The following is a 25,994-nucleotide window of genomic DNA, read 5'->3' on the forward strand; positions in this document are numbered from 1 at the left end:
TTTCTAAAATTCTGCTTTCATCTTGTTAGTGCCACGTGAATCATTATTCAGTGAATTCCCATTTCCTACAGAATGAAGTTCAACTCTTTATTCTGACCTTCACAACATTCCATGCTTTGGTCTCAAACTTTATTTTCAAACCAGGCCATGCTCTTCACTGACTCAGTACCAGCAAAGTTCATTCTGACCCTGAGCTTGTGCTCCTCACCTCCAATGCTCCTCTTTCTCATCTTCAAGTCCTACGATCTTTATCTATTGTTTTCATTTTTTCAAGTAGGCTCCACACCCAACGTTGGGCTTGAACTCACAAACCTGAGATGAAGAGTTACATGCTCTACTGCCTGAGCCAGCCAGGTGCCCCAAATCCTCTGATCTTTAATTATTCCATTTGACTCCCACCTCCCTTGGGAATTTTCCCTGATGCTTCTGATGCCTTCGTCCTTTCTTGTCTTTAACACTCATGTTGGCTTTTAACTGGGCCATGTACTGTCACTAAACTAGTTCCTGTTTTTAAGACTTGTCTCTTCAACCACATGGGAAATTCCTTGATTAGTGCCTTTGGTGCCTAGCACAATGCTGAGTATTTAATGCTAAGCACATGCTAGTACCACCTTAATTACCTCTGACAGTTTACTTCATTCTTACCATTTTTCCTTCCAACTACAGAAACAGCCCAGCTAAAGGCCGAGTTTATTGTTGCTGCAGTGTTTCTCATTCTCTTCAAAAGCCAGCTGATCTTACCATTGGCTCCATTTAATGCATGAACTTCTCTGTGCAAATGAAACATATGGAATCTGGAACTTTCTTCAAACCAGGGACTTTTAATTTCACCAAGTCTTAGGTAAGTTTCTGTCTTTTGTGATAAATGTATATTTACAGGTAGATTTTTTCCCTTTTAATGGAATGTTTTAGATGTTGAATTTTTCTGAAATTATAGAGCTTTAAAATAACTGTAGAGTTTTCCTTTCACTGAGTGTGATGTTTTTTCCTTTTTTCTCTACTTACCCTAAGCACAGAGAAGGAGGTATAGAAGGAGAAGGCTTTATGTTTTTTAAAAGGCCACCCTGGGCTGGGTGTAGAAAAGCAAAACTTACAGTCCTAGCTTCCTCTACTACATAGGCAGCTTAGCTCTGCTTAAGACTGTTGTGCTTGGGCGTCAAATCTACAAATCCAAGAAAACTGTAATCCAAAACCAGTATGGTTCTCTTTTGCCCAATAGCAGTAGGGACCATTTATTATGCACCTCCTATATGTCAGACAATGCTGATTGCTTTACATGTCACCTAATTTTCATAAATGAGTGAATCATGATTCCTGTTTTACAGAAGAGAAAACTGAGGTTACTTAGAGCTGCTAAGTAACTTGAACAGCTAGTAAGTGGTAGAGTGAGAATTTGGATACAGAATTGATTTCAAAGCCTCTGCTCTTTTCACTACACCTTGCAATGTCAGTGCCTTGTATTGCCAGGAATTCTCTTTCAGGACTATTGGGGCTTGCACTCATGAACTTGGCAGCTATTGAGAAGAACAGAATAATAATAAAATTATTATTATTATTATATTATTATTATTATTATTATTATTATTATTGTATTATCCGGCAGTCCTCTCCTGCACAGAGTTGCTTCAGTCTTAGATATTAGATGCTCCCCACACTGACAATTTATATTTCCCCCTTTTTATGTGTCCCCTTTGTTTTATTTATATGTCCCCTTTGTTATGGAACGTCTGATCACATGTCTTGGTAGATGGAAGGACACCTGGCAGTTTTGACCTTTGTCAAGGCTCAAAACAAAATCAATAGAATAAAATCAATACAACAATAAGAATACATACATATATTTCATATTAGAAATTCTCCCTGTAGGGGTGCCTGGCTGGTTCAGTTGGTAGAGCCTGAGACTCTTGACCTTGGGGTGTGAGTTTGAGCCCCACATTGGGCATAGAGATTACTTTAAAACAAAATCTTAAAAAAAATTCTACCTGTAATAATATATCACAAAAGACAAATTTAAATAAGACTCTATAGTCTTATTGTTGTGCTGACATATGAATTCCAGTCTTCAGCTGTTCGTTTACTTATGTGAAGAACAGTCAATAGAAGGAAATTCCAGTGTGACAAGAATTTTGACAATCCCTCAGTGTTATCTCTAACAGGATCTAGTTACATTGTGATCTTCTGGGAAGGATGTAGCTGTGTATGTTCATTTCAATCTGGCGGTTTCGCTCTTATTCTAGTCACACTATATGTGGGGATTCCCAGTGCTGTTTTATTAGTACCGTGGGAGGAGAGAGGCTATTTTTCCTTCCCTATTTTTCTACACTTCAGAGTTTAATACATAATGTTCTCTCAGCAATGTAACAGTCTTAAGACTTCTGTGCTGATGTAACCAATATTTTACATTTAGTTGGGCAGAGGTTTATTAATTAGTATTTACCACCAAACAGATCTAACTATATAAATATGTATATAATTGCATTAAGGATAATTTGTGACTTATGAGTCAATAACCTTTCACTCTTGTTTCATTTTAACATTAGGGTATTTAAGATGCTTTTATAAATTAGATTTTGTGTGTGTGTTTTAAAAAACAACACTAATTTAGTAGGAGACCGGGGTGTAGTTTTCAATGGCATTGGCAGTTATGATGCTATAGAAAGAACCTATACCTGGCTGGACTCTAACTTGAGAATCTTGGCTCTGCCTCTTGATTTTTATCTTGAGAAATCACTTCATCCATTTCTTCAACTACAGGATGAGAATCATAATGTCTATCTCACGGTGCTTTTTTTTTTTTTTTTTTTTTGATGTTTATTTTTGAGAGTAAGAGCACAAGTAGGAGAGGAGCAGAGAGAGAGAGAGAGAGAGAGAGAGAGAGAGAGAGAGAGAGAATCTGAAGCAGGCTCCAGGCTCTGAGCTGTCAGCACAGAGCCTGATGTGGGGCTTGAACTCATGAACTGTGAGATCATGACCTGAGATGAAGTTGGACACTTAACCTACTGAGCCACCCAGGCACCCGTTTTTCTTCAAAAAAATGAAATATAAATAAATAAATAAATAAATAAATAAATAAATAAATTTTTTCTTTTCATCCCATGGTGTTTTTATGACGAGTATATGGCATAAATATAGGAACTGTTGTTCTGCAAGGGCAAAATTGGGTTTCAGGGACAGGGCATTGGCAAGGAACTCAACGTCTCCGAAGGGAGCGGGGAGGAGCTTTTTATGGAGTTTGAGCTAAGCATTATTAGTCAAGGAGCCCAAGTACTATTTATAGTAGGTCTATAATACCTTTCCCTGAAATTCTACTTCCAAAGACCAGACTTCCCTGCTGGGGGCGAACTCAACTCCCGGACATATCCTGTGATTTTTTTGTTACACTTCCCCTAAGACTGTAAATTTTGGAGAAGCCATTCCTCCACCTTTGTTTGGAACCAAACAGATCATTGGTTGGTATAAGTGCTTAATGTGTTTGGTATTAGACAAAGTCCTTATACAGAATGGTGAGTCAGGTTAGCATCTGAATAGCCATTAGCAGCGTTTAAGTTAAAGCCAATTTTAAGTTTTTCCTTCTCTCCAAAGGAAAACAGTGTTTTTCCTAAAAGAAAATCTTACGTAGAATTGGGTCTCTAGTATTCATCCTAAAGCCTGCGAAGAAACAGGTGCAAGGTTGGGGAGGACGGTAATTAACCATATTTTGGTGGTGCTCTGGTTGGAGCCCATGGCTAGAGCCCTGGCGTTGGTCCCAACAAGAGTGACCATCCCACCCAACCCGAGTTGTGGGGTGCAATGCAGACAGTTGTCTCCGTCCCCCAAGCCACTGTGGCTGGGCTTCTGGTCTTGAGAGATGCAGATGAAGTGGTGTGAAGGGTTGGGCTTTTTTTTTTGTTCCCAAAAATGCAACGAACAAAAAAAAAAGTACAACAATCCAAACCCAACCATCTTGTTGCGCGCCAGCTTTCTTCCAGGGTGGCTCCACCTCCGGTCGCCAGAGCTCCACAGGCCCAGCCTACGCGTCTTAGCTGTCGCCGTCTGCTTCCCAGCGCGCGCGGGCTCGGCCCGCTCTGGCAGGGTGCTCCGTGGCGCGCGCAGCCACTCTGGAAGGGAGAGAAGCGAGCGGTCCCGGACCCTCCCCGCCCCTAGGTGCACCGCGGACGGTGGCAGTTATTGCTGCTGGTTGTCGACACCGGAAGGACTCCCGCCTCACCTCACCCACTCCCCACCCCCCGCTCCGGGGAAAGGCGAGACCCGGGAGACGGAACAAAGGCAACTCCGAGGCCCGGGAGGCGGATCGAGGTGCTGGAAGAGGAGGGCAGGGGGCGGGCCCGTTGGCGCTGCGAGTCCATTTTGCCGCCGTGCCCAGCCGGTAACGCGAGGTCCCCGCGGCTGGAGGACAGGCGCCTGCCCGCGGCCCCCGAGGTCCGAGATAAGTACCCACTCGGTCACTCTAGGAAGGGGGGTGGTCCTTGGGCCTGCTGCAAGGGTGAGGATTTGCCCTGGCAGGACAGCGACCTGCGTGGGTGGGGGGCTCCAGAGAGCTCAGTTTGAGCTCCAGCCCCAGCTGCACAGCGAAAACCAGCGCGGCACTGGAACAAACGGGAGTGGGGTGGAGCGGCGTGCGGTGGGCATCCGCGGGGCCCAGGCAGCGTGTCTGTGCTCCAGAAACCCTGCTCCGCTACAGATTATGCCCGGCTTCAGTGCCAGTGCCTCGGTATCGCCTAGGAAAGAAAAGGCGACCATGAACCAGAAGTCGGAGCCCGGCAACCACTCTCTGGCACTGAAACTGAGGAAGTGCCTGGCGCCTGGGGAGGGCGCCCTAACCGGGAAGCTCCTTAGTAAAGGCACAAAGATATCCAAAAAAAAAGCCATGCTCCTGGCTTTTTCACCAGGTCCTAGCGCGCAGGATTTGGGGGGGGGGGGGGGGGGGGGGGGGAAGGGAAGGAAAACACTGAGGATCACGGCTAAGGATCCTCTGCAAATAAATGCATAATACTCTCTTTGTTCTTTCTTTGCAGTAGCTTCGTTTGATTGTCCATCACAACGTGAGGGGAAAAAAACCCTGATAGCTTTGTCCTGAAAAATAGTAACCCTGACGAATACACCTGCACCTGCTCGCTCGCAGGGGACAGAGGTAAACTACAATACTTCTCCCTACATTAAGAAACAAAGCACTCAGTTTTCTTTTTTTTTTTTTTTTTTTAGGCCCAGAACCATGCAAAATTGAACTATGTGTAGAATGTGTTCCCATCCTCATCAGTGTTCTGTTTTCATATTTTGTCAAAACTCAGAAAAATAGATTCTATATTTGGAAAATGTTTATGTAACAATTATTTGAAATGTATTACAAGCTAAAGAGTTATATTGTAAAGAAAAAGAGAGGTCTTAGTAGCATCTTTTTTTTATGGTCTCCCCCCACCCCCCCCCGGCCCTTCTCCCATGCCTTTTTGCTAGGGCTTGTACAGACAATGTTTGAGTTTTCTGACTCTAGAGACTTTTATACAATAGGTACTTTAAAAGCAGAATTTCCTTTTCATAGCCACTCCTTCTGGTAGAACTTGATTAACTGGAGCTGTTGATTAACTGGTTTACTTCCACCTTATACAATGAGAAGATACATTTTTTCAGGCTCTCCTTTCCTTACTAATACCATCTATTTTACACTAGCTGAGATACTAAATCTCCCTGGTAAGTCCTTCCATAACACTAGGCTATTCTTTTCATTCTGTATATTTATGACTGGTTGGTTACCTGGTCCTACTTGTACCACAGCTTTTGTTCAGATATACCCATTTCCATGAAAGTGCTTTATACCTGCTATCCTGTGTAATACTTGCTTTACCTTTTCATGAAATTAGAGTTCAAGAGAGTCCAGCTCTCTTTCAGGACCTTTCCTGGTTAATATACTCATACTTTAACATAATACTTTAAATGTGTATTTACATTTTTCACAGTATTTGTACACAGATTAATTAAACCACCTTACATTTATATAGTTTAGCAATATACAAAACTGGCACACACTACCTAATCTTTCCAAAACCATGACTTAGACACTCCTGCTTGAACCCAGGTATCCAGAGACAGGTTCAGTGCTCTGTTCTCTCTACCAGACAGCCTGTTACAGCCTAATGTGTAAAAATCATAAAACTTTAGAAGGGATTTAGAGAGCCATGATTAAACTTAATCCATTTTATGAATGAGAACACTGAATTCTTGACCCACTTTCTAGATAGAGCTGAAGTCTAAGAATTGGGAAATTCGGGTCCTATGCCTAGCTTGCTGTGTATGATTGAGAAAGCTCCATTTTGGCGGGGGGTGCTCAGTTTTTTCAATTATACAGTTAGGTGTTTTCTAGATGATGTCTAAGATGTTTGTACTTCTATTTTATTCCTACCCCATAACTTTTATTACCATATATTCCTTATACATACTGGTAATCCTAAATGCATACTAATGTTAACTGCCTTAAATTATTTTATATTTTAAATTTGGGTATGTATGATCAAAATGTATGCCTTATTGGTGTTTTTTTTTTTTTTTTTTTTTTTACTAAACTATAAAAGTACAGTTCTCTTGTAAGGCCAGGGACCGCATGGAGAAGTGGGGCACTCATACATCATTGGTTAGAGTTCATAAAGTGGTACACCCCTTCTAGCAGGAAACCTGTCAGTGTTTCAAAGGTCCTTAAAAGTGTTTCTACTCTTTGACCCACCTAACAGTACACTTATAGGAACTAAGGAAATAATTAGAACCGTGGACTAAGACTCTTCTACAAGATGTTCATTTAAATGTTCTATTACCAAAAAGACATATAGCCAGTATTAGCATATCTGTAAGATGCACTATAACATTTTAGAAGAATATATAAAAATAAGGGAAATAAATGTGATAAAAAAAAGTGAAAAAAAGTAGATATAAAATTGTATGATGTTACCAGTTTTGTTAAAATACGTATCTGTGCACACACACACGATTGGAAGAAATATAACAAAATAATAAGTGATTATTCCTTGCTAATATAATTATGGGTGATTTCTTCCTTGTATTTTCTGAATTTTCTATACCCACAAATTACTTTTATATTAACAAAAACATAAAAGCTAACTGCTTGGATAAGCTTTCCAACTTTAGTATGGTGTCAACTTTCTATGTTTTTTTTTTTTTTTTTTTTTTTTTTAATGCTTATTTATTTTGAGAGAGCGAGTGAGCCGGGGAGGGACAGAAAGGGAGAGAGAGAACCCAAGCAGGCTGTGTGCTATCAGTGCAGAGCCCAATATAGGGCTCAGTCTCATGAACTGTGAGATCATGACCTGAGCCCAAATCAAGAGTCAGACGCTCAAATGACTGAACCACCAGGTGCCCCTCTATGTTCTTTTTATAAGGCATTTATCATACCTTTTAGAGTAACAGTATCTTTGTAAATGTGCTGTATTTCTGAATTTAGGGCAAGAATTGACTTTGGCTTATATTTCACCTTTTTAAATATCATTAGGACACTGGATTATTCATTTTTGTTATTCATGGAAGACACTGCCATCTTCATTACCTTGGCCTGGAACTCTGGATACTAGAATGGTACTAAAAGAATAGGGTGCTATGTCTCCTTTTTGTAACAGTTAACCAAATACAGGCATCCTTTGATATACAGAATAGTTATATTGCAGTTAAGCCTTCTATAAAGTAAATTCCTGTAACATGAACTGTAAAAAAAAATTCATTTGCATTATAGATTTAGGTGTATTACTAAAGAAAAGTTGAATTGAAAATTTTTGCTGATAGTTTGAATTCTTGTCTTTCCTGTGGCATAAGTGCCACAAGGATATCGTACTTGGCAACAGCCTGGCTCCTCATTATAACTCCCAGAGGAGCTCTTTCTTCTTTTTTTCCCCCTGCATATTTGTGGTATTGAATATGAGTGAGGAGTGCCAACATAGTGTATACCATAACATAGCCAAACTAAAAACTGCTTAAAGTTTAGCATAATTGGTGTTCTACTTGATATATTCTGTAGATCAGGTTTACTTTAGAATAAGATATCGTGTGTACCTAATTCTACACCTAGCAAAAGGAACCTTGTTTGTACTAATTACATTTCCAATGGCACTAATTACATTTCCAAATAAGTTGTTAGTTGATAGGTAGTGCTTATCAGTTATTTACAAAATGCCTGTTTTCACTTGGTACAGTATTATATACGACCTAAGTAACCTCACTTACCTAGCTAAATCCAGCTAGCCACTTATTGAATGCTAGACTTTGACACTACTTTCTGGAAGCTGGCATTAACCTCAAATACAGATTTAGATGATGGAAATTTATTAATAGATACCAACCAATAACAATTGCCAAATTTATGGTTGTAAAAGAAGACAAGTTGTTTTATGGGTAAAAGTTTTCCATCTTCGTTTAAACTCACTTATATTTATTTGGGAGAAAAGAAACCAGACATTTCTGGTTCATCAAACCTTTCTGGAAGTCATTAGTTCCAACTTAATTGGAACTCTTAACAGGTAAAGATAAATATCTGAATTTGGTTGGTACCACAATAGGTGAATAATTTAGTCTATATGTATGTTTCCCTCAAATTCAGACACTCATTCAAATTGATTTCATCTGGGTGAGAGAGATTAGGCTTCAATACCATTCGGAGTCCACACAGATTTCTGGGTGTTGTTGTTGTTACTGTTAAATTAAAAATAATTTTTTTAAAGTAATCTCTATACCTAGCGTGGGGCTCAAACGCATGACCCTGAGATCAAGAGTCTCATGGTATACTGATCGAGCCAGCCGGGTGTCCCCCCACCCCCAGAGATTTCTGGATAGTTATACAGAAGTAGAATAGGGATATTTGATCTAGCTGGTATCCTAAAACCCTATTGATATAATGCTGTGGATTTACAGGATTATGGAGTAATGGCTGGGGTGGTTATCAAGTGACACAGGGAAAAGATAAAAGGGAAAGAAAAATAAGGTAAAGAGGCAGGTGGGGGATAAGAATAGGAGGAAATCAAAAGAGTGTACACCTTGAAACATGGGGCGTATGAGCTAAAAGAATAAACAAAGGAAAGAGTCAAGAGGAAACAGTGGTATGGAGGAGAGAATGAAGGAAAGGAAAACACCCAGTTTTTCTGACTGGTCTGGACTAGTAAGGGTAATGATTTGGTTTTTAAGTTTCTGGGAATGTTACCATAGTCCAAAAACTGTGAAATTGCTGAGTAGGTGGTTCTTCCAAGCTGATGGACCTTTTGTTCTAGCTTCATTTTGCCCTACTTATCAGGAATCCTATTAGAAATGTCTTGGGGGAAATTTTAACTACTCATTCTAGAATAATGGCAGAAAAGGGAAGTTTCTTACTGTCTTATATGGAGACATAGGAAACTTGGAGCCACCTAACAATTAGACAAGCTATTTTAGACACTATATGTGACATATTTTTAATATTTTTAATATTCCTTTTTTTCAGATATCAGAAATCTTGTTTTTTCTTAAACTGTTTTGATCATATAAGTTATGGAGCAGTCTCTAAAAGCCAGAATAAAGTATAATAAGGCATTGACATAGAGTACTTAAATACTTTGAAAATATTTTTCATATGTTATTAGATACCTTTCAAAACAGTTGTACAGCAAGGAGAGAAACTGCAATATATGTTAAGTGGTTTGTCAAAGGCCATAGATTAAGACCCAGACTTACGTCAGCCTCCTCACAGGCCTGGATCACAGAGATTCTCAATAATACATTTTTTATTTTATAAAAGATAAAACAGTACTAAAGCAGATCAAGCTCTTGTAAAGCTTATCATACCTTAGCTAATGCTTCTGAAGTTTTGCTTTTTAAGTTCAATATGGTTTTCTTATAATTGGTCCCCTTTTTAGTTTTTTCCCTAACTTTTTATTGTGAAAAATTTCAAATACACAGAAGATTTAAAAAATACTACAATAAATATTCTTCCATCCTCTAACTAGATTCAGTAACTAGACCCTAAGTTTCAAGAAAGCATTATTAGATCTCATACTAACATTGAATATAGTATACTACTTGAAAATAAGATTAACTAATATGCTGAGAAGAAGTAATTAAAAAAAAAAAAGGTGATCCTTTTTATTCCAAGCACTGTTCCAGCTAAGATTGATGGCTCTCAGTTTAGTAGAGGTTTGCATAATTTAGCTTTGTCTGTGAAGTGAGTTTCAATATTTGCTGTTTAGTTACTTATTAGGTATTTACTTTGGAATTCCTGAATTCAAAGATGCCTCAAAACAGGATGGAAATTTGATTTAACCCTAAGATACAAAGTATTAATTTTTCTTTTTGTTTTCTAATAGGATTTGGAAAGAGATTATGAGTAGTATCTTGAACAACTTTATATTCCTATCGATTAAAAGGTTTAATAGGAAAGTCTCTTTGAATGGTTTATTAAAATTAACCAGTTTAAGAATGAATAAATGAGCACCTTTTGCATTATCATTTTGAGTTATCATTTATTGTTATTTTTTTGAGAACAAGCAAGAGAATGTGACAGCATGAGTGGGGAGATGCACAGAGAGAGGGAGAGAGAGAATCCCAAGCAGGCTCCATGCTGTCAGTTCAGAGCCTGACGAGGGGCTCGATCTCACCAACTGTGAAATCATAACCTGAGTCAAAATCAAGAGTTGGATGCTTAACTGACTGAGCCACCTAGGCACTACTCAGTTTGAGTTGATCATTTAAAAATAAAGTATTTCTAGGAGGGAGAAGTCTAACACACATATTTTAGGTTTTGTTTCTGTTTTATGACTACTTTCCTTTTAAGTATTGGCTTTTCCATTTTTAATATTCTGGTTGTCATTTTTCAGTTTTCATTTGTACAGACTTGTTGCTATATATCCACTCAAGGTAGGATAAAGCAGTTTTCATAGTCTACACTGAGTGCAGATATCATGAATATTTGCTTAAAAATATATCTATGGTGGTGGTACACAACTATGACTATTTGTCAAAACTCAGAATTGTATACCAGAAAGAGTGAATTTTATTGTATATAAATTAAAAGTATTAAAAAAAATACAGAGGCTCCTGAGTGGCTAAGTTAGTTAAGTGTCTGACTCTTGATACTGGTTTAGGTCATGGTCTCAGGGTCATGAGATTGAGCCCTATATAAGGCTCCATGCTGTGTGTGGAGCCTGCTTAAGATTTTCTCTCTCTCTCTCTCTCTCTCTCTCTCTCCCCCCGCCCCCGCCCCCCCCCCCCCAGCCTGCATGTGCTCTCTCTCCAAAGGAAAAAAACCTAAAACAAAACAAAAACAAATATGGCAGGAAAATGAGGTTTAAAATGAGAGGTGGTAGACAACTAGGTACAGATTTGGCTACTTGCTTTGTTGGTAAAAAACTTGGGAAATTTTTAATTGTTGGGGAAAAAAGATTTTTGTGCTTCAAAATTTAAGACTTTCTTGGTATTCAGAACACATTTGAAGGCAAAAATGAATCTTGGATATGTGTTTGCTGTTCTACGCTGAATCTGACAGTGGTTAAGTTGAAATTTTATGACTGGAGAGCAAAAATTTTGTTCACATACAGGTTTTTGACATCTATATTGGTAAAAAAAATTAGCCATAGAAACGAGGGGATATGTATTTTCCTGCAAAGGAGTTTTATTGATTTCTTCCGATTTTTCTGTGTTAGCCACACTTTAAGAAAAGGAACTAGAAGTTCCTTCACTTAAACTAAAAACCTTACTCATCTTCCTTTAAAACTTTTGAGGCAACAGACTTACCATGGTTTCTTGGATTAGGCTGTCTCAGTTTTCCCTAAAAGTCAGCTGTGGAAGTGGTCACATTAATTTGGTAGTAGGGGAAGTTCTGAGTATAAAGTTAAAAGAAGTGAAAATGTTGAGCTTTTATGAACAGAAATAAGAATCGTTAAATCATAAACCAAAATTTATAAGCTGCATCACTAAAAATGGAACAACAGGATCCACCATAATTTTGATGCATATTTTTAAAAAGAAACTTCTCAAATAGTTTTTTCCCCTGGTTCGTTTTCAGAGCTATAATGTGATTATGGCTTTGGGATGACTGTTTATTACAAAATTTTCCTGCGTGTGACATTTTCCTGTTTATTTTTGATGATACTAGATTGCCTTTCTCCATTTTCCTCAAAGTTTCTCTTTGCTTTGGGTGCCCTTTTTCCTCTGTATTCCAAATAGTTGATATTGTTTTTCTTCTTATTTATTTAATATACTTGGATAGGATTCTCTGGAAATATTAACCTTCAAGAATGAGTAAATTAGGTTTACTTTATTGAATGCTGCCACCCACCCCCCCCGCTTTCCTGTTTCTACTGCCTTCTCCAAAATCTAGTTTTAGCATAGAATTTTTAGCTGAAATATGACAAAGAGCGGTGCAGATGATAAAATAGCAGGACTAAGGTAGGAGGACCATCAAAAGTTTTCCTTCTCTGTTCTAGAGTCAGAATTTTTACGGTTACTTCACACCAACCCCAGTCTCTGTAGCTGTTCTCTTCCCCATACTTTTCAAAGGTTTTATGACTTCTCATGTCACAAAAGATTGTTCAGAAAAATCAGCTCATCACATATTTTTGCCATATGACATTAAATTTGACAGAAATAACCTTTGCTTTAATTCCACATAAAATTGTATTATAATCTATAATACATATATCTCTCACAACTTAAAACTATGAATTATTAGACTTGCAAACTCAGCTTATCTTTTAAATACTCTTTATCTTCAGGGCACCTGGGTGGCTCAGTTGGTTGAGGGTCCCAACTTCAGCTCAGGTCTTGATCTCACAGTTCATGAGTTCAAGCCCCATACCTGGCTCACTGCTCTCAGCCTGTCAGTGCAGAGCCTGCTTCAGATCCTCTGGCTCCCTCTGTCTGTGCTCTCCTTGCCCCCCAAATATTAAAAAAATATTATTTATCTTCTATATTATAGCACCAATTGTGACTTTTTTTTATATTAAACTTTTTTTAATGTTTATTTACTTTTGAGAGAGAGAGAGAACAAGTGGGGGAGGGGCAGAGACATAGGGAGACACAGAATCCCAAGCAGGCTCCAGGCCCGAGCTGTCCGCACAGAGCCCGACACAGGGCTCGAACCCACAAGCTGTGAGATCATGACCTGAGGTGAAGTCTGATGCTCAACCTACTGAGCCACCAAGGCTCCCTGCCCCACCCCCCTTTTTTTTTAAAGTTTATTTGTTTTGAGAGAGAGTGTGAGAGCTCACGAGAGGGGCAGAGAGAGACAGAGAGAGAGAATCCCAAGTAGGCTCTTTATGGTCAGCATGGAGCCTGATGCGGGGCTTGAACTACAGAACCACACCAAAACCATGAGTCAGATGCTTAACCGACTGAATCACCCGGGCGCCCCTCCGATTGTGACTCTTAAAATTACTGTTAAAAATTATTTAATTATTTATTATAAGGATTATTATTAGGCCCTATTCTGTTTATTAGTTTGGTGGTAATCTGACATATATGTGTTCCTCAGTAAGCTGAACGAGGACATATTTAGCACTGTATTTGGTTTTAAAACTTTAGGATAGAAGTTTTAAGATGTCCATTTTAAAATAATAAAACTTGAACTGAGAAATGGTATTCTCTAGACCAGGGATCTCAAAATTTTTTATTTTCAGGACCCCACTTTACAGTCTTAAAAACTGAGGATCCCAGGAGCTTTTGTTTACATATGTACTTTATATAGCCATTTATTGTATTGGAAATTAAAACAAAAATTTTAAGATACTCATTTAAAATAACAATCATAAACCTGTTATATGTTAACATAATTTGTGAAAAATAACATTTTCTAAATAAGTTGTAAGAAAATTGGCATTGCTTTACATATTTATAGATCTTTTTTTAATTAAAAAAATTGTTTTTAGTGTTTATTTATTTTTGAAAGAGAGAGAACATGAGCTGGGGAGGGGCAGAGAGAGAGGGAGACGCAGAATCTGAAACAGGCTCCAGGCTCTGAGCTCTCAGCACAGATCCCGACACGGGCTCAAACTGTGAGATCATGACCTGAGCCGAATCCGACACTCAACCGACTGAGCCATCCAGGTGCCCCTACATATTTATAGTTCCCTTGAATGAACTGCTGTTTAATAGATTACAAATAAAGTCTTGTATCTGTCCCTTCATTACACCTGTTAGAATAAGTTATGGGTTTTTTCTTTTTTTTTTTGAAATATACAAAGATCATAATCTGACCTTGCACAGATACGTAGTTGGTGAAGGGAAGAATATTTTAATAGCCTTTTCTGATAATTATGGATCTTCTTTGATACTTTGCTAAAGCTCAACAACTGGTAGTTTCTTAAATGTTGCAATATGGAATCTGAAATCATATTTTTCAACGTATTGGTCTTTTGATCTTTTATCCAAGCACGATTTATAACATGCATTAGTCATTTGAACAAATTAGTTTATTGTATTATGCAGATCTCCAAATAACATATTTCATTATACAATAATCTCTCCACTAAAAAAGATAAAAGCCAACATTCATTAAAATCACCATTTCATTACAAAGTCTTTAATTAATGGGAAGCTGTCAAGCTCTTAAGTGGCAAAAATGTTTTCCAAAATTCTAATTTTCACTCAAAAACTTAATTTTTATCATTGGCAAGAAATACTATCATTTATTTTTCTTGAAGGGCTTATTTTGTTCATTTTCAAGAAAATGTCTGCTTTTACCTAAGTCTAAATAGCCAGTTTGCCATTCATTCTTTCAAGTAAAAATGGTGTTCCACAAAAAAAGCAGCTGGTTCAGATTGTGACTCAATCATGTAACTAACTGCTTTTTCTCCAGACAGTATCTGTTGGATGCAGCAGAAATTCTTTACTTCCTATTTTGTCACCCAAAATATTAAAGAAGCACATACACAAGGATCAAGATTTAATAAAATGAATAATTGTTGCTGCTTCATAAAGAACATTCTTAAATGAAATTGGCTACCCCCACTTAGACTGTGGGTGTGTGGTAATGAAGGATTTAGTAACTTGTACCTTTTGCCTTGTTTGATTCCTGCTGAGGCTTTAGCAGTGTCTCCTCACCATTGCTTTTACAGTGCATTTGTCAACATGGTGCCCAAAGCAAATATGTTCTCAATATTATTGTGAATAAAGTATTGACCTTCTTGAATGACTTGAAGGAGTCTTAGGGACATCAGATTTCTGTCTACATTTTGAGAATTGATGCTCTAGATGGTTCTGGTGGTTCAAAAAAAAAAAAACTCATTTAATTTTCTGAAGAATTAATTGCAACTCTTGTCTTATGCTTTTACTTAGGATTTTAATAATTGTAATCTTGCGTTTGAAATAGAAAAATATGCTAGTTTTTAATAAAAGCCTGCACGAGAGTGCATGCTTGAATTTGTATTTCTGTGCTTCTTTCTTTTGAATAGCATACCATTTTATAATTGTGGGCCCAGACTAAAGAGCTCATTCTATTCAGACACTGAGTAGCTTTGTTTCTGACAGCTAGTAGTCAGCTCTCTGTTTTAAAACAATCAGTTGGGTCCTGCTGGCTCAACTTGCAGTTGTCCTAGACCTAACCCTATCTCAGCCAAAGACTGTTGTTGGAAAGTCCACACAAAGGCCTTGTGTACAGGGAGCCCTGCTAATAAGGAGTGTGTTCTAGTCCCAGCAGATTAAATCTGCTTTGGTGTGCATTCCCTTCCCAAATTTCTCACTTATTTCCTTTGTTTGCCTGGTTATTTCAGTGAGAGATCATTTTTAATGCCTGTAAAGATAATTTCTGATTAGTAGATAGTCTGAATGGAGGGGATTACTGGAGTAAAATGTTTCTTTCTTTATGGTAGGATGTGATGGAGCTGCTTGAAGAAGATCTCACGTGCCCAATTTGTTGCAGTCTGTTTGATGATCCTCGAGTTTTGCCTTGCTCTCATAACTTTTGCAAAAAATGCTTAGAAGGGATCTTAGAGGGGACCGTGCGGAATTCGTTGTGGAGATCATCTCCATTCAAGTGCCCTACATGCCGTAAGGAAACTTCAGCTACTGGAGTTAATAGCCTGCAGGTCAATTACTCCCTGAAGGGTATTGTGGAAAAGTATAACAAGATCAAGATCTCTCCCAAAATGCCTGTGTGCAAAGGACACTTGGGGCAACCCCTCAACATTTTCTGCCTGACTGATATGCAACTGATTTGCGGGATCTGTGCTACTCGTGGTGACCACACCAAGCATGTCTTCTGTTCTATTGAAGATGCCTATGCTCAGGAAAGAGATGCCTTTGAGTCCCTCTTCCAGAGCTTCGAGACCTGGCGTCGGGGAGATGCTCTTTCTCGCTTGGATACCTTGGAAACTAGCAAAAGGAAATCTCTACAGTTACTGACTAAAGATTCAGATAAAGTGAAGGAGTTTTTTGAGAAGTTACAACATACATTAGATCAAAAGAAGAATGAAATCCTGTCTGACTTTGAGACCATGAAACTGGCAGTTATGCAAGCCTATGACCCAGAGATCAACAAACTCAACACCATCTTGCAGGAACAACGAATGGCCTTTAACATTGCTGAGGCTTTCAAAGACGTGTCAGAACCCATCATATTTCTGCAACAGATGCAGGAGTTCAGGGAGAAAATAAAAGTAATCAAGGAAACTCCTTTACCTCCCTCGAATTTGCCCACAAGCCCTTTAATGAAGAACTTTGATACCAGTCAGTGGGAAGACATAAAACTAGTAGATGTGGATAAACTTTCTTTGCCTCAAGATGCTGGCACGTTCGTTAGTAAGATTCCCTGGAGCTTTTCTCAGTTATTTGTGGTAGTCATTCTGCTCAGCCTTCTCATTTTCTTTGGTCCCACCATATTCCTAGAAGGGTCTTTATTTGATGAATTCACAACTTGGAAAGACTACCTCTCCAACTTCAATTCCTATCTGGCTAAATCAGCTGATTTTGTAGAACAATCAGTGTTTTATTGGGAACAGGTGACAGATGGATTTTTCATTTTCAGTGAAAGATTTAAGAATTTTACTTTGGTGGTGCTGAACAATGTGGCAGAATTTGTGTGCAAATATAAACTATTATAAAATCTGTTGCAAGTATTTAGTTCTCTGTCTTTTGTTAGAAATTTGTTAAAGAGCTGAGTGATAGTTCAGACTTGGTCAAGATTTCAATGAAGTATTTCCCTGCCCGAAGTATTTCCCTGCCCAAAGTGTTCCTTTCAAAAATAATGTCCTATATATGTTGTTCAAATGAGTTAGCATAAAGGTAAATGTGAAATTTAATAGTACAGTCCTGAACCCTCCTTCCTTTTTAAAGAGTGCTTTTGAAATACACCTCCTACCTCCATTATCAGTTGTGTTTATGCTGTGGAAAAAGGGGAGGTGAAAGCGCATGATCTAATGTTGTATTAATGAGGTAGTATAACAGTGATTGTTAATTTAAGCATGTAATAAAGACTACTCGTGTAAAGCAACTCTTTTTGAGACTGAACATTCTTTTAAAAAAGGAAAAGATATGAGTGGATTGGACTTCCAAATTTTTCTAGATTTGGATTTCTAAATTTTAGTTTTTTGCTAAAATGTAAATCTCAGGTAAACAAAAGGTGGCATTTTCTTGGGATCAGTTTACGTTTTTAGGAGGGTGATGATTTCAGCTTGCCTTGTTCTCCTTAGGTTTTGTAAAATTCCTTTGGTGATAAACTACAGAAGTGTTAGGTGGCTGTGGTAGGTACAAAAAAAAGTCTAACACATGGCAAGAACAGGAAATGGGAAAGCCTTTTTACTGGCAGCCAAGTGTTGTGTTGTTGTTCCCAAGTATCATGGCAACAGGACAACTAAACCAATCCACTTGCTTAGTATCTTTTTGAAGAGTAGTAAGATTAATTTGCCAATAGATGGAGGAGTCTGTCAGCTATTATAAAGTGCAAAGTAATCAGCTAAACACTAATTTTGCCCTATCTGCTTACATGAGATAAAGATGCCCTATCTCCCACAGAATAAAAATACTTAATTTTCTCCTCTTGCTTACAATTCAGATGAAGACAAGAACTGCTCATCTTAGAACTCAACTTAGGACTGCTCTCGAGTCTACCTTATTTCTGTCATGAAACAACATTCTTTGGAAAGCAGAGTGTCTTTACCCTTTTATTTTTTTAAGTTTATTTTTTGAGAGAGAAAGAGTGTGCATGCAGGGGAGGGGTAGAGAGAGAGGGGGAGAGGGAATCCCAAGCAGGCTCTGTGTTGTCAGCCTAACATGAGGTTCCATCCTATGAACCATGAGATCATGACCTGAACTGAAATAAAGAGTTGGATGCTTAACTGACCGAGCCACCGAGGCACCCCTACCCTGTCTTTTAATTTGGTTGAGAGAAGGTAACGCAAGTGGGGACAAGAAAAAAAAAAAGGGCCAACTAACTTGAAAGTACAGAAGAATCCAGCTATGAGAAAAAGAGTCAAATTAAGCTGCTGGTTGAGGTAATGGCTGCCTCAACCATAACTGACAATTCATGATTTAGCCAAAATTGCTAAAGGGTTCATAAATTATAAAAATGTTTCACTGTAAATCTTACCTCTGCTATGAGGACTCATCATAGATAAGTGGTCTGGGGAACCCGGCAGGGGTTGCTTTTCTGCTCCCAGTGTATATATGTATATATGTGTGTATGTATGTATGTGTATATGTGTGTGTGTGTGTGTGTGTGTGTGTGTGTGTGTGTGTGTGTGTGTTTAAATAGAGATTTACAACAGGTTTTCATGGAGAATTTTTTATGCAATACAGGAACAGGATCCATTTGACATCTAACCTTGGAAATATTGGCAGTTTAAAAAAATTTTTTTTAATGTTTATTTTTGAGAGAGAGAGACAGAGTGCAAGTGGGGGGAGGGGCAGAGAGAGAAGGAGACACAGAATCCAAAGCAGGCTCCAGGCTCCAAGCTGTCAGCACAGAGCCCGATGTGGGGTTTGAACTCATGAACTGTGAGATTGTGACCTGAGCCAAAGTTGGACACTTAACTGACTGAGCCAACCACGCTCCCCAAGGCAGTTTTTCTTAAACAATTCAGTACCTCAACTGCTGCTTTTTCATTTTGTATACTGCAAGTTCCCAAGCAACTCAAATTTGCAAACACAGCTATGGATACAATATTTGCTTTACAGTAGTTACCTGGGAATCTAGGTCTCTGTTTTTTTGTTATTTTCCCCTCCCCTCCATTTCTTGATCATATATAACTAGCAACACTTATGGTTAGAAGTTGATTTACAAGTTTCTAAGTCTGTGGCTGATGGTTTGTAGCCTCTAGTTTGAAGCAAGAAAAGAATGAGTAGTCAGGAACTAGTCACTTTGAATGTGGGAGGGAAGATATTCACAACAAGATTTTCTACCATAAAGCAGTTTCCTGCCTCTCGGTTGACAAGAATGATAGATGGCAGAGACCAAGAATTCAAGATGGTTGGTGGCCAGATTTTTGTGGACAGAGATGGTGTTTTATTTAGTTTCATCTTAGATTTTTTGAGAACTCACCAGCTTTTATTACCCACTGACTTTTCAGACTACCATAGGCTTCAGAGAGAGGCTCTTTTCTATGAACTGGATCCTCTGATTGATCTCTTAAACCAAGAACACTTGCTACAGCCAAGACCTGCTTTTTTGGAGGTGCATTTCCTAAGCCGAAACACTCAAGCTTTTTTCAGGGTATTTGGCTCTTGCAGCAAAACAATTGAGATGCTAACTGGGAGGATTACAGTGTTTATAGAGCAACCTTCAGCAATGACCTGGAGTAGTAACTCTTTCCCTCCTCAGATGACTTTACTTCCACTGCCTCCACAAAGACCTTCTTACCACGACCTGGTTTTCCAGTGTGGCTCTGACAGCACTACTGATAACCAAACTGGAGTCAGGTATTTTGTATTTTGAAGCATCTCTCTTCTATACTAGTTCCTTTCCCCCTCAAACTGAAAGTTTCTCACGCCTGAAACTTTTCTTAGAAAAAAATGATTACTCAAATGTTTTGGGGTAACTGGTAGAGTTGGGTAGAGTGATCAGATAATTGTCCAAACTGGGCTACTTTTCAGAGTGAAAGGAGGCATTGTTACAATGTGGGACAAAGGAATAAAACAAGACTGTCCAGGGAAAACTGGGACTATGGTCATTTAAGTTCTAAGAGGAAATAATTTTATACATTATGTTCCATTGCTAATGATCATTAATTTGGCTTAGGACCGAGAAGGCTTTTTTTCCCCCCAAGAGATTCTTTTAGTGGCTGGCATATGGTAAAGTTTCAGTTTCTCCTGATTTCCTTACAGTCTATGTATATTTGTTCTTTCAGTCCTTATGATCTGACTACTGATTTTCCTCCACCCCACTTTATTTTTAAACACCATTAAGGCAGATATATCCCAGAGCAAATTTGGTATCCTATTACATCTTTGGCACTCTTAGACAACTCAAAATATTGGGATAGGCTGTCAGTATGTTAAGGATAGTTGCTTCTGAGTCAATTATTCACTTTCTCTCCTTGTTGTTCTTGGCTGGGCACTAAGGCTGATTTCCACTCTGCTGTCAGGGACACATTTTTTTTCTCCTTAAAAATGTCTTAATGCTGTCCCACCATTATTTTACTAACTGTGAAAGCTGGCTTTAATTTTCAGGAGGAAAAAAAGTAGTCTGTATATGTTCTTTACTGATAACTAAGTTTTTTTTTTTTTTTGTGGGGAGAAAAGGTAGACATAATTTGGGATATTTTCTTCAGCAGTAGCCATTGGGAACTATCAATGTTTGCCTCTCCCACAGTACACCCCGTGGTCCTACTTACTAACTGGAGATCACTGGACAATACGACAACTCTTAACTTTTTACACTTAATAATTTCCTGCCCTCCTAGAAAGACTGAAATGTCGTTTTGGGAAAAGAGGGCCAATTAGATTAATAGGCTGATTATGAGGAGAACATAAGACCCTATCTTTAGCTCGAAGCATTTTAAGGTGTCTCTGTGTCCAACTCTCTTTTCACTGGTGGAGCACCAACATGGATAGAAGGGAAAACTACCAGCTTTTTGTTTTCTAAATTTGATCTAATAATTAACAACTTAAAAAAAATCTTTTTTAATGTTTATTTGTTTTTGAGAGAGAGAGAGAGAGAGAGCAAGAGAGAGAGCGGGGGAAGGGCAGAGAGAGAAGGAAACACAGACTCCCGAGAAGTCTCCAGGCTCCAAGCTGTCAGCACAGAGCCTGATGTGGGGCTCGAACTCACGAACCGTGAGATCATGACTTGAGCCAAAGTCGGACGCTCAACCGAGCCACGCAGGCACCCCAATGATTAAGATCTTTGAGGATCCCTTTTTAAAAAAAACAGGGGCGCCTGGGTGGCTCAGCTGGTTGAGCGTCTGACTTCGGCTCAAGTCATGATCTTACGGTTTGTGAGTTCAAGCCCTACATCGGGCTCTGTGCTGACAGCTTGGTGCCTGGAGCCTTCTCAGGATTCTGTGTCTCCTCTCTCTGCCTCTCCCCTGCTTGCACTCTGTCTTTCTCTCAAGAATAAATAAACCTTAAAAATTTTTTTTAAAAAATAAAAAAATAAATTAAAAAAATGTTAGAAACCTAAGGTAAAATGGTGTAATTTTAAGAAGAAATATGCAAAGTAAACTGAACACTTTAAAACCTATGCATTTTAAAATTAAAACAAGATTAAAAACTAAAGTTGGAATATTCTTGTATGTACAGTACCAAGTGACTTTACCTTTGTTGTTTGTGTTCAGAAACGGTACAAAAATTTTTCATCTTAATATAAGAATGGCATTATATTTAAACTTCCCAAATAGAGAATTCCAAAACCAGAAGCTATTTTAATAATTAAAATTTTCATCACCAAACAGTATTTTTGTTCAGTTGCCTGAAGTTCAGAATTTTTTTCCACCCAGTAAGTGTTTGTGATTTTTTTTCTGTCATGCCAGTTTCAAAGTAGGGATGGGTAACCTAGTAAGGGGGCATTATTGGGATTTCAGGGGATTGGATGAAAACTCTGGCCCTGAAAGGCCCACCTTAGGTATATAACTGCCTGGCTAGCAATCATTTTTATTTCTTGTTCACTTCCTGTTCTGAGCTGTCCATTCAGATGTTTTTTGGAGGTGGAAAGTGGAGGAGTAAGCCTGGACGGCTCCTAAGAGTCTGCTGTACCATGCGGCTGTTTAGGATGTTCCACTACTATGATTTACTACTCTGCGATCTTATTAACCTAGCAGATTGCTCAGTTATTATCTCTCAAGTTCATAGTATGAGAAATACTTGGCTTGCATCTTGCAGAAGGCCATTCATATGATACCACATTATTAAGCTCAAGTTATGGTCACAGGATTCTAGAGTCTCTTTGGTAGCCTTTATTCTATCTGACCTTTCCTTTTTAAACTGGATCAAATGGGAAAATATAGCTGCCTTTTAAGTTTTTAAAATAAGTTTTGATTTTCTATTTCTCAGTGGGTTCTTCTATCCTTTTCTTCTGCTTTATAATCTTTCATTTCTTAATTTGACCTCACAGGGAATCAAGTACTGTGGCTCAGTGATTTCTTCCAAGTGTTTGTTATCACTTACTATATACTATTTGTGTCTTAATTTTTTGAGATGTGCTATAACTTTTCTTCTCTTTGACAAGTGTTTCTAGGCTACATAATCAAAATCTGGGTCTTTGGAGTAGATGGAATGATTTCCCGATGTTAAAAATCTGGTATATCAAACATAATAAACATTTTTTGGTCTGTATTTTGTGCTTTTATAAATCTTACATTTTATTATTTTCTTTGCCTAGAATTGATTTCTAAATGTGAGTTACAGTAACCACTCAATTTTAATCATAATTAAAGGAGGCTAAGGATGTCCTAAAGGCTCTTTTTATGCTATAAAATGACAGAGAAACTTCCACTAATGTGTGAAAGTAATTTAAGTTAGGCTTTTCTTCACATCTCATAAACAAATGGTGAGAGGACTCAAAGACATAAAAATATCCTTGATAGTAGATAAAGGAGTAATACAGCTGTATCTATGTGGACATGTTATGTTGACATTATTAAAGCCAATTTATAGCCAGTCTGAAAAATTGAGGTATATTTCTCTTGAACTATGTGTATTGGTTCTATCAAGTATCCCAGGAAATAGAGTTTTGTCATTTTGATTCCAGATTGTATATAGCCTTTTGATCCTGTGCTTTGCTCTTTAATAATGGATAGTTATTGAGTAAAAATTGATGATTAAATATTGACATTTTTTATATGCAAAATTGTACCTCAGAAAATACTTTTGACAGAAATAAGTCACAAAAGAAAACATTTGTAATGTCAGTGCTAATAATGGGTAGAATTAGATTTAGAAGAAAGCTGTAAATGCATAAAATGTTCATTAAAATGATTGAATTAGGGGCACCTGGGTGGCTTAGTCACTTGAGCATCTGACTCTTGTTTTTGGCTAGGGTCGTGATCCCAGGATTGCGGGATCAAGCCTCATGGCGGCCTCTGTGCTGAACATGGAGACTGCTTAAGACTCTCTCTCTCTCCCTCTCTCACTGCCCCCTCAATCTCTTAAATAAAAAAAAAAATTAAAAAAAATTTTTTTTAATGTTTGAGAGAGACAGAATGTGAGCGGGGAAGATGTAGAGAGAAAGAGAAGAGACACAGAATCTGAAGCAGGTTTCAGGCTCTGAGCTGTCAGCACGAAGCCCGACGCGGGGCCCAAACTCACAACTGAGATCATGACCAGAGCTGAAGTCACAGACGCTTAACCAACTGAGTCACCCGGGCTCCTCTAAAAAAATTTTTTTTTAATGATTGAATCAATTAATTTAGTTAAGCCAATTGAAACAATATTTAGTAATTTGAAAAAAAAAAGTGGAAATAGTTAAATTACATATATAAAAAATTAAGCTAATTTTTTTGATCAAATTGCTTGCTCCAGAAAATAATTTCTCAATGAAAATTCATCAATGTTGGTTATATTCCTAAATGTAGAATTAAAATGACTGTGGAGATCACAGGAAAGTCTCTATTTTCAGTACCCTGACAAAAAGCTATTGATTTGGATTTATAAATGAAATCTCAAAAAAAATTCTGATTGAAATGGTATGATGCCTTTGTCTGAGATTATAAGCCAAATTTATGTGTTTAGTTTTGCTAGTTATTAAAAGGATCCTTTATAACCAAACATTTGTTGTGTGTCCTAGGTATGTTTCTATAAAACCTGATGATCGAAAATTGGCCAATGGAACTAACGTCCTCGGCTTACTAATCGACACTTTATTAATGGAAGGCTTCCATCTAGTCAGTGCTAGAACATTATCTTCTGAAGACAAAACTGAATGCTATAGCTTTGAAAGGATAAAAAGGCCTGAAGCTTTCACCATGAACAAAACACTGAAACCAGAGACTACCATCATATCAGAGCAATCTCAGAAAAAAAAGTGAGATTCTCTATTCTCTTTTAGAGTGAAGAGAATTGTCATTTTCTTGTTTGGAAATTCTGTATTTATGGCATATATGTTAGCAAATATGTACTCCGCTTAACTTGTGGCCTTGTCTCCTAGCATGCCTTCTCTGGCAACCATACCTCAATCGTGTTTAGGCCATACTAACTGCTTGCTCTCTAAGTAACAACATGCACTTGGTCCTTTGGCACATGTTTCTTTTACCTTCAATGTCTCTTTCCCTTTCTTTTCTTCATGAACACTTACACAGCTTTCAAGAGTGCATTCTGGAATCAGAATGCTTGATTTCTAATCCCAACTCAATCAATTACTAGCTATACAACTTGGGCAAGTTATTTAAGTTGTCTGTGCCTCAACTTCTTTATCACATGGGGATAATATATCTCCCTTGTAGGATATGTGAAAATAAAAGGAAATAACGTATTCAACACATCTCCTGGTACCTGGTAGGCACCAAGTCACTGTTGGTGATGGTGATGGTGATGAACAAGAAGAAGAAGAAGAAGAAGAAGAAGAAGAAGAAGAAGAAGAAGAAAAAGGAGAAGGAGGAGGAAGAGGAGGAGGAGGAGGAGGAGGAAGAAGGGAGGGAGGAGGCAGGAGAAGATGATTGGTGGCCCACTTTCAATTGTACCTCTTCTCTGTGGCCTTGTTTCCCTCCTTTCCCAGGCATATTGATCAGTCTTTTCCTCTGTATAGACTTATATGCCATCATAAAACCCAATTTTTTTTCCACTTGAATGTGAGCTCAATCACTCAACAATTTTAACACTACTATGTGTAAAGCACTGACAAACATATGGTGAGAGGAATAATAACTTTGCTATTAATTAACACCTACATTTGGTGAAAAGCTTCTGAAAACCTCTACTGACATTTAAAATACACATATACTTTGGTTTGGTGATTCCTTTTGTAGGAATTCCTCATTTATATGTGTCATTTTGCACACTAGGATAAACATCTAGAAGAGGAAACATTACATCAAAGAGTATCAAGCACACAGTAGGGTTAAAACCTGCCTGGAAGCAGTTAAGTATCATTTTAAAAAGTACAATTAATTCATTCAAAAACATATATTAAACATTTGTTAGACACCATACTAAGTTATTAAGATTAAAAAATGAGTAAGACAAAAATCCTTATTCTCAGCTCACATTCAAGGGAGAAAGGACATCATGGTAACAGCAAAAGCTGAGAAATAAACTCAAAGCTGATCAACAGGGGATGGGTAAATTATGGTTCATACAGTGAAATACTATGTAGTCCTTAAGGATGGGGCAAGAGTTTATAAACTAGGGAAAGAATGTCAAATATTTCTAAGTGGAAAAAAAGCAAGGTGTAGAACAACATATAAAGTGTGAAAATACTTCCACTATATATATATATATATATATATATATATATATAACCAGTTGTGGAAACATACTCATTTTCTTATACATGCATGGAATTTTCAACAAAGATATGGGTGTTATGGGTGTTAGATGAGTGTTAGGGGGACTATTATGGCAAAGTATGGCTTATTATCTTATACTGATACAAATGTTACTTTACCACCTTTCCTGTG

General features: G+C 37.9%; 2 protein-coding genes and 1 long non-coding RNA gene across 4 annotated transcripts in view; 2 read left to right on the plus strand and 1 right to left on the minus strand.

Moving 5' to 3' along the window:
* TRIM13 (tripartite motif containing 13) overlaps window positions 1-17,066 on the plus strand; it is a 40,327-nt gene extending 23,261 nt beyond the window's left edge. Inside the window, exons 2-5 of one of the 2 annotated variants that reach the window (XM_053899767.1) lie at window positions 667-841; window positions 3,958-4,419; window positions 5,016-5,131; window positions 15,822-17,066. In XM_053899767.1, the coding sequence (XP_053755742.1) occupies window positions 15,828-17,051 (1,224 nt within the window). In that variant the 5' untranslated portion in view covers window positions 667-841; window positions 3,958-4,419; window positions 5,016-5,131; window positions 15,822-15,827 and the 3' untranslated portion in view covers window positions 17,052-17,066. The remainder of the gene's footprint in view (window positions 1-666; window positions 842-3,957; window positions 4,420-5,015; window positions 5,132-15,821) is intronic. The other variant, XM_053899768.1, reaches the window with a different exon arrangement.
* LOC109265977 (uncharacterized) overlaps window positions 13,204-25,994 on the minus strand; it is a 64,360-nt gene continuing 51,569 nt past the window's right edge. The window contains exon 9 of the long non-coding RNA XR_008421147.1: window positions 13,204-15,210. This is a non-coding gene — a long non-coding RNA (uncharacterized LOC109265977). The remainder of the gene's footprint in view (window positions 15,211-25,994) is intronic.
* On the plus strand, window positions 18,665-24,850 carry KCNRG (potassium channel regulator). The gene is made up of 2 exons (XM_019447621.2): window positions 18,665-19,863; window positions 24,167-24,850. Exons 1-2 carry the CDS (start codon window positions 19,283-19,285, stop codon window positions 24,405-24,407), a joined length of 822 nt encoding a protein of 273 aa, XP_019303166.1. The 5' UTR covers window positions 18,665-19,282; the 3' UTR covers window positions 24,408-24,850.

Source organism: Panthera pardus, unplaced genomic scaffold (genome assembly GCF_024362965.1).
Source record: "Panthera pardus isolate Hobbes unplaced genomic scaffold, ASM2436296v1 HiC_scaffold_1, whole genome shotgun sequence".
In the NCBI taxonomy this organism is placed as follows: Eukaryota; Metazoa; Chordata; class Mammalia; order Carnivora; family Felidae; genus Panthera; species Panthera pardus.